At 43.6% G+C, this 9,258-nt stretch overlaps 1 protein-coding gene across 5 annotated transcripts in view; it reads left to right on the top strand.

The window, feature by feature from the left end:
• SEPTIN11 (septin 11) overlaps positions 1-8,024 on the top strand; it is a 72,744-nt gene extending 64,720 nt beyond the window's left edge. The window contains exons 10-11 of one of the 5 annotated variants that reach the window (XR_004645989.1): positions 1,524-1,638; positions 4,774-6,429. Coding sequence is in view for 4 of the 5 variants with exons in the window: in XM_034772749.1 (XP_034628640.1) it covers positions 1,524-1,578 (55 nt within the window). In the remaining variant the exon portion in view is untranslated. Of the gene's footprint in view, positions 1-135; positions 4,352-4,773; positions 6,430-7,733 lie in introns of those variants that run through there. The other 4 variants (XM_034772752.1, XM_034772751.1, XM_034772750.1 and 1 more) reach the window with 4 other exon arrangements.
• The last annotated feature ends 1,234 nt before the right edge of the window (positions 8,025-9,258 follow it).

Here is a 9,258-nt window from a genome sequence, read left to right on the forward strand (position 1 = left end):
AATTTCATTTTGCATGGGCGTCCACCGAAGCAGAATGCTGGTGTCAGCTCTCCCATCTTTCTTTTATTTTTCTTTCTTTCTTTTGGGTTTCTATTATTTCTAATGTTTTTTGTTTTTGTTTTTTTTAACTTGCAGTGCAAGCTTCACATAAAGCCTGGCAAGCCAAGGATGTTCCTGCATTCACCTGCTTTTGCAGTAACGCGTCTCTGCCATCTGTTTGGGTTTTGTTTTTGTTTTAAACACCAATAACTATTAACTCATTTCATAATGGAGGGGGTGGGAGAAAGGGGGGTGACGCAGTGAGCATCTGGAAATTGAAGGGCGGGGGGTGTTTTTGTTTGAAAAGTTGATGCCATTTCTCTCTGGTAAGAACAGCCACAATAGATCAGACCGGCCACTTGGCTTTTGAATTGAGAGCAAGACTTGTGTGTCATTGGCTTGATCCAAAGCCACTTAAAGACATTGGAAGGGTTTTGCTGCTGTTACTCGTTTGCACACACTGCTCTCAACAGGCCACACTGTGTAAGTCCCCTTACTCGCACTGAATAGCACAAGTACTCCCATGGAAATCTGAAGTGAGTTACTAGTCAGTGTGAATAAGATCAGTGCAAACTTAGCCAGAGTCTCCCCAGTGTATTGCTAAACCCAGAAGTCCACTTAAATGAGTGTTTCTTTGATAGCTGACTTTGTAAGACTATAGAAATCCCATTGTTAGGTTTTTGTGTGTGTAGGTAACAAAAGAGCAACTGACCTTGCATGCTTATTCTTGCATGAGTTTTTTACCTTCTGGATAATGACTTTTGGCCTGGCTTTGTGTTATTCATCTAACAGGTTAAATATTTTTGCAATAACTCTTCTCTATTAAGTGCTGTGGCTAACCACTAAAAGCTGTGCAGTGTGCATCAAAAGGAGCTGCAAATTCCCAAGACAGGAGGTTTCCCCCCTCTATTGCTTTGAAATCAAGAGTCCTGCATCAAAAATTAACATGGTGACCGAAACCCATCCCAAAACTTGAATACACTTTCCACAGATTGCCTGAGTAAAAGAGTCATCCAGCATACGCATAAGTACAAGTGTAACTTTACTCATGCAATATAGTTCAGTTGACTTTAGTAGAAGTCCTTATGGGAGTAAATGTTTTCACATGCTTATGTGGTTGCAGGATCAGTCTTGGAACATAGTGTCTTCTGTTGGTAAGTGCCAGTGAACCATTAAAGGAGTTAATTAAAACTCCATTAACTTCAGTTACTCTGGGCTCCTAAAGTGGAGAATATGGATGTTCACTCTCTTTACCGGGCTAAGATGTAGCTTATCTTGCTTCACAAAGGCATAATAAAGGTAACATCAATGCACTGATCAGCTTTGCACAGCCGGCTAAGGCTTGGGATGCAAACAATAATTTGCATTAAAAAACGGTGACTGAACATCTAGCATAAGCCAGGTCTTTTTTTTAGGGCGTACTTGGTGTGAAAATTGACCTAACTGTTTAATTTGTATTTTCTATGCCATTCCTTTTCGGACAGAGTGTTTTCCTTTCTGATACATTCCAAGAAGTGGCGACCCATGTTTACCCTCTGACTTCTGGATTTCTTTCTCTACTGCTGATGTTCTGCCAGCTTTCCCTCTGCTCCTAGCTAGGTAGTCTCCTGTTTGTTTCTTTAAAGCACTCTTGAAATTAACCCTCTTCACTTGATCCCACACATTCCAACTTTGCTTGTTTCTACCCAAACACAGGGGTCATGTAACTACATTCACAAAGGCAGGTTTGTGGGGGATTGTTTTGTTCTCTTCTCCCTCCCCGTCCGCGTAAACATGGCTCTTAGGGGAGGGGAAAGGATGGCTGGACAAACTGCATACATTTAAGCAGAGGAAAAGCAGGGAAGAAACTATTTTGAAATTCAAGCTAAGTTGTCATGTGAACATCACAATCATTGGAAGGACCGACAGTTGCAGTAGCCAGGTTAAATAGCCGTAAAAATCCGAGATCCTTGCAGTTTTGCTTCAGCTTACCCTTACAAACTCACTTGTTATTGAACACCTGAAACCAGTTTCCTAACCATGGGCTGCATTTGATCATGCAATATGCTCAAGTTTGAAGCTTGTGTAGCGTGCTTCCATCAGCTGTGTCTGTGTGTGTGTCCTATTTTTAATTAACACGGGGGGGTTGGAGGGGGGTTGTGCCAAGTAAGAGAACTTAATTTTAACATTACTTTCTCCTGCTCAGTTTAAAAACCCTTTCAAGGGAAGCTTGGCAGAGAAAATTAGTTGAGACTAGGTGTTTTTATTTTGGACACAAAGCTGTTGCCAGTGTATTAAATGCTGGGGGGAGGGATTGGTTTGTTTCCCTTTTTAGCAAAGAACCATCGTTTTGGAGAAGCCGGGAATAAAATTTAAACTTACAATTTTTTTTTTCCCCCCAATGGTGCACTAACTAACTTTTAAGAATCCCTGGGCCATGTTTAGCTTGTTACTGCTGCACTTCTCTCCTTTCTGTATCTATGCCTTTTTTCACAGTAGTCCCTGGCTCTGCACGGAATAAGTGATCCCCTCAAATCTAGTTGGATGTGCTTTCTTTCACCTTTGCATGTAAGTACAGCAGTAAGCGACCTCTCTGCCCACTTTGGAAATGAATGAAAGTTGACTTTTCTATAAGTGGCAATGCTGAGGGTTCTTTAAAAACTTTTATTAAACAATAACCATCTTCAGCTGGGGTTTCCAAAGGGAGTTAGACACCAGCTCCTATTGGCTATTAGGGACCCCAACTCATTTGAAAATTCCAGCTTAAGGTAGCATTAGCTTTTTCATGACAGCTACGTAACCCTAACTCTTGCTTGTGAGGATCTGCAAAGGGTAGGATGTTTAAACAACAACGACTAGTCACTGATAATGCTGCATTTCCCGGAGGTGCCGGGATGTCCCTTTTTAGGATGTTCTAAATGAGCAGGAACAAACAATGGAGAGTGCAGATCTGCGCATTAAAGCACTCCCTGGATGTGGAATAAAACCCATAGGCAAAGTCTGAATGACACACTGGCCACCCGGGGACGACTGATAATTGTTCCAAAATGCACTGCTGTGAGTATTGGGGGTTGACTTTCTAAAGCACAGATTAGGCACCTTATTTCTACTGACTTGACATCTCCTTGGTTATAAAGGGGTCATTGTTCAAGAGTGCTCAATATTGGCCTCACTGCTCCTCTCTAAATCCATGGGGAAACTCCCCTTGAAGGTTTGAGGAGCAGAGTGAGACCAACACTGAGGGCTCTGGAAACATCCCACTCTGTGTATAATATTTTATATAAGAATGAGGTAAATAGTGTGTGCTTTCTTACCCTGGGCCTTGTGACTGTGGTTATCCTCAGTGGTAACTATGCTACCTGAGTACTTCCAATAATCCATGTCATCTTTCAGTATAGAGTGACATGTCATTTTTGTGGCTGATGGGAAAGGGGGAATTACAAGGTATTTCACTCAGTGGCAGCTCCAGGCTGGAATCTGAAACCGCTAGTAAAAACTGGCCATGGTTCTGATCTGCAGAATGCATCCTCTCAGCTGCCAAACCAGACTCTGTGTTCCTAGCTACGGGCTACTGGGAGTTTTCTTAAATACAAGATCACTTACCCTTTTGCTGCCTTGTATATGTTACCTGCTTATAACCCTGTCAAGAAGACTTTTGTATTTGTATCTTAAAAAAAAACCACAAAACCCTTATTTAACACAATCAAGGGTTTGTTTTTTTAAGTAGTTCTCGTTCTACTTTTAAACTGTTGTGATGAAAAACAGCAATGTCTTGTGTGTGTTATCAGATCTGTCCATTTGAATCATGTTGTGATTTACCATTCTCAAGCTGTTAGAAACACCTTATTCCTGTCACATCCTTTCTCAAAGGAGCCCAACTGCATTTACAATGTAGATCATCTAGGAGGCCCTAAGGGCCAGCGTGTGACAGCATGGGATTATACAAATATGAAGGGTGTTTTTTTTTTTTTTAAACTAACTGAAAATAAAGCTGTGAACAGCAGTAGGGATATTTTGTGTACTTATTTTTAAATATACGCTGATGGTCTTTAAACTAGAGGTGTAGAACATTATTACCTTGCTCTTTGAAAATAACCCATGTTTTTGTCCAAATGACTGTATACCTCCAGCCAGTGTTAATGCAGAAGTATATATGTATGACTCTTAGATGTCTTATTGATGTCAAAATATTTCATTTCTTAAGTTCAAAATGAATCATAGCCTTCCGCCACAGTTCAGTTCCTTTTTTTTGTATGTGCTCTGGGGTGCACATGTGAATCGTGCCAATACACAAAGTGGGAAAGGGGAAATATATTTTTACCCAAACACTCTAGTTTTTGTATGGCCTTTGTAACTTTCTTTTGTTGTGGTTGCTGGCTGTTGGGTGAAAAAAGGAAGTGAATGTATGTGTGAACGCCAAGGGTGACGTTTTCATGCTTGCTGGATGTTGAGGCAGACGTTTCTTGTTCTTGATTGATTGCTTCCGGGATGTGCCAAGGTGGGTCACAGTGGCAGCATTCATTTTACCTCATTCCTTGCTCCTCTTCCCTCGTTCACTAAACAGTGGCTTGATGGGCCCAGACCCTTGTACTGCTTCTGCTACATTAAAACCTTCACATATGCGCATGCGCACACACACACCCTCTCACACTCTTTCTTTCTCTCCTTCACAGCTTGCTTCCTTTAAAATGTTTCATTTTCTTTTTTCCTTTCATTTGGATTCTGAACCTTTTCTTTTTCTTCTCTTTTCTGTAGCTTCTTCTTTATGTAACGGTCACCTTGCCAAGCCCCCACTCCCTTTCTCCTACTGGGCACTAGAAGAGCCAGCGGGAAATGTACGCACCCCGTTGGGAGAAGTTACTTCATTCTTCTGTCAGCTCTGCCTTGCTCTTTAAAGCATGGGTCAGGGAAGTACGTAGCTGTAAGGGTCTGTTTGCTCCCCGGGGCTGACCGTATGTCAACTCCAGGATTTTCATTACCACCGAGAGAGAGAATAAGTGGACTAGAGAACTTGGATGCTATCACAGATGTGACATTGGGAACTTTTTTCTTTTGCCATCACCTGCACACGGCTGTCAATTAAATAAGAAGCTTATTGACCACGGACAGAATGAGTGTCCAATAATAAGCAACAATTGCTGAGTAGTAGACTTAAGCTAGCAGCAACTCTAACCCTCTCTGACAAACCACCTGTTCTGCCTACTCTGAAAGCCGTGCGGTCATGAGGTGTGTGCTCCTGTAGATTTTAAACCACTTATTAAAAACAGTTCCTTGGACAGGGATCACTATTTTTAAGTATTAAGTGGCATGAGCAGAGAGAGCTGCTATTTGATACTGTCATGGTGATGGAATTTGTTCAGTTGTTTTCAGCTGATCTTCTGCCTCTTCATGTGCAAAATGGGATCTTTTCCTATGAAGTCCACCCACACAGCTCGCTGTCTGAGGAGAAGACTATTTTTAACTATGTGAAGCCCATCCAGTAATTTTTACATGCTTGATGTAGTCTTGCTATGGGACATGTGTATAACTTTCACTTGTTTACTTCAGAAGCAGATTCAACAGTGAAGAGCTTGAAAAGTGCCAAAAACTTGCTAAAAACAAAGTAAGCTTGTAACGTAGTTTACACAGGCCAGTCAAGTGCCCTCTAGTGTCAGTGGGCTCTGTTCATTATGATCATTTTAGGTGTATTGTGGGGGAGTTTTTCTAATCACTTGCTGCCCAGCAGTGGCTGTTCATGGCTCCTGACCACAACTCATTTCAGTGTGGAGTGACAAAGGGAATGCAGAGTATTTTATGTTGCCTCCTTTCTTGTTTACAGAATAAAAGGCACCATCATTCCCAAACTTCCTTATGTGCTTTTTCAGAAGCCCAGGGGTGGTGGTGGTTTTTTTGCACTCCTGCTGCTGGGGAAAGGGCTGGGCTTGGAGTGACAAAATAACCATTGCTTCAATCTGATTAAGTGGATTTGTGCTTCGACAGCAAGAAAATATTTAGATCAGCCTTACTAAATTATGTTTACTATTTCTGGTATTAAATTTAGTTGGCTGAACTGTCCTCTCCTCCTGGAGGAGGAGGAGAAGAATTTTGCAATAGGCAAAGATGGGGAGAAAACTTGAGTATGGCGTTAAGGCCCTGTACCTAGAACACACTCACTCAGAAGAATCCACCTTCAGAAAATGTTTGAAATGTATTAAGTTTAGGACACCAGGCCTCAAGGAGGGAAGTGTTTAAACACAGGGTTAGTGCATTGCTGGATTAAGGCCTGACTCCACTCTTTGACTTCTTCCACAGATTGTTACCACTTTAGTAAAATGTGACCTTTACTGATTAATATACCTATCTCATAGAACTGGAAGGGACCTCAAAAGGTCATTAAGTCCAGCCCCCTGCCTTCACTAGCAGGACCAGTTTTGCCCCAGATCCCTTAGTGGGCCCCTCAAGGATTGAACTCACAACCCTGGGTTTAGCAGGCCAATGCTCAAACTACTGTGCTATTCCCCCCCCCCCCAAAAAGTAGTTTTTAACCCCAGATGGGACTTGAACCCACAATCTGACTTAGAAAGTCATTGCCTTATCCATTAGCAGAGTTGAACCCCATCTTCTAGCACTGCTTGATGAGGCCGTGATGTTACCATGGTAGAAGGATACTGGTTTGATCTATATGCAGCATAGGACGTGGGGCTCTCATAGTACTGCTACTGAAAGCCCATGCCACAACTTGCATTCATTTCAATGGGAACAGGACCACGGCCTATGTGACTTTAGTAGAAACAGCTGAGCCCAGGTGAAAGTCACCCCTTAGACATTACTTAACTCCCTCTGAAGCCTTCATTTGACAATAAGCTATATGCATGTGCTTTAATGTTTTCAAAAGCACTGAAATCCTTGCAGCATCAAGGCCCGGGTGAAACAGGTGCAGATCCATGGGATGTTGTCTCACCCAAGGAATTTATAATGGCCATGCCTTCCAGACAAGTTCAGTTCTATTTACTTCGCCCCCTGCTCACGTGCTTGTGCCTCACTCCTTTTCTCCTTCATTCACTGCTGCATGCTCTGAGTCCCTACAATAGTCTAATCCGTTTTGAGTATTTTTAAAATAAAAAGGTAATGGGGCCCTGTTCTGGGACCAGGAATCCCAAGCATTGCTACAACACAACCACTGCCGAGAGAACTTAAACACCGGGAAACCAGTCTTACCCCATCATCTAACACTGGGTGCTGGAGTCTCTGCTCTTGGTGGTTTTATAAGCAGTGTAACGACACTTGAGTCACAGCAAGAGGAAGGGAGAGGCAAGTCAGGCTCTCCTGGGTTAACTGCAGTGGTCTGCTATCCTACAACCAGTCAGCACTGCAGGTGCTCCGCACCTCTGGGAAAATCAGGCCCCTTACAATGGATTTAAACATCTAACTTTAAAAGCCCCCAAGGGTGGGGCTTGTACCCATTACAGATAGCCTCAGACTGCCCATGCTATGCTTGTACAGATTACACTTCCATACATCTCGCTTCCCCTTTGGTTTGCGTAGGTCACACAGCCTGTACAGGGTTAGGAATAGGAGCTGCTCACCTGTTCTCTTCCAGAGTAACCCCCATCTCGTGCTCTGCTGTACTGGAGTCCCTAGGCTTGATAAGCTCAGCAGCCAAAAACCCTAAGGCAAGAAGAAGTGGCAAGATGATTAATTTGTTGTCCATTAATTATTAATCATGTTAATTACAGTCATGCCTAAGGACCAACCAAGAATGGGGCCCACATGGGGCTAGGTGCTGAACACTCATGGCATGACAGGTCAATGTCGTAACAGGAGCTGGACATGGGAACATGGTGAACAGTGCAACAGGCTGCCGTGAGGTTGACACTCCATTCAGTGACTGGCTTGGCAAGGCTGGAGCTCTACGTAATGTGCAGGTTCCTCTAGGCATTTGTATCAGTGTCCATAAGGCTCTTCCTCCTGTGTATGATTCATAATAAAAATGTGGTTGTCGGGTCTTGTGTGGTCTTTTAAATGCTCCATTTTTCCATGCAGAGTGGTGAAGTGCGGCCAGGCCACCGCCCAGAACGTAAACGATGAAGTTGGGCCTCACACATTAGCAGCACCTGCTTCCAGTGGGCTGCCCTGGCTTTAGCAGGTCACAGGCCTGCAAGGGCTTCATTGCTCATGTGCTGTGGGGATGGAGCTGGAGGAAGACTGGACCAAAAAGCGATGCACCGGTGCCCGTTAGAAGAGAAGAATTATTACTTTTTTGGAGCTGCTGCTGCACATTAGTAGAAGCAGATGGTACCGAGACATGTGGCACGGTCCCTCTGCTGGACACGTGCCTGTCGGCGTGACACACATGAGCTTGGATTTGGCCATCTTCTACGGCATAAAAATGTACTTTTCAGCCGCACTAAGGGTTCAGTCAAAAGACCCTTCAGCCCAATGTAAAGACTCCTATTGACTGCAGTAGATTTTGAGTCAGGCCACAGATGAGAAAGAAAATAAACTTACACACACACACAAATTGCCACAGGAAAAGCGAGTTGGGCTTGTGCCCACCCAGTGTGGTTCAGAGCGGACATGCCTGTCTGCTGGAGGAAGTAGATGGTGAATCATTCACTAAGCAACCATGCCCATAACACAATTTGATTGACATCATTGTGTGTGATATCACCACACCCCTGCACTGAGAGAGATGATAAACTTCATGAAAGGAGAGGGAATTGGGTTTTTAAATGAGGAATTTATACTGTTAACACAATAAATAAAAAGCAAGTATCCAAGTAGGGAAAAGCTAATTTCTCTAGAGACCTTGAAGAAGTGGAAAAGGACTAGAGTATAATTGCTTTCCCCTTACATCCATTTCCGCTGCTGCCTGTACAAGACTAAGAACCTGGGGCATGCTGAGAGATGTGGGGGAAGGGCTGGTTTCGTCGCTCGAGGTGGATATGTGCAGAGGGAAATTGGGAAACATCTGAAGGGAATTATTTAAAATATTAGGATTCAGAACACCTAAAGGCAGAGCCTGCTTTATGGACACAGCCCACCCCTGCCATTTACTCATGGGGTTGTCTACATCAGCACAAAGTGGGTGCAGATCAAAAGGGAAAGAGTGCAGGGCACCAGTGAATCTGGGCCTGAATTCGCCACACTCAACTGTAGCCCCGGTCAGTCCCCTAGCAAGACAGCTCCTTGGTGCGAGAGCAGCTGTCCTTTTCATTCTGAGACAGCTCCCCCGCACCTTTGCAGCCTGAAGCATTTGGC

This window comes from Trachemys scripta, chromosome 5, assembly GCF_013100865.1.
Source record: "Trachemys scripta elegans isolate TJP31775 chromosome 5, CAS_Tse_1.0, whole genome shotgun sequence".
NCBI lineage: Eukaryota > Metazoa > Chordata > Testudines > Emydidae > Trachemys > Trachemys scripta.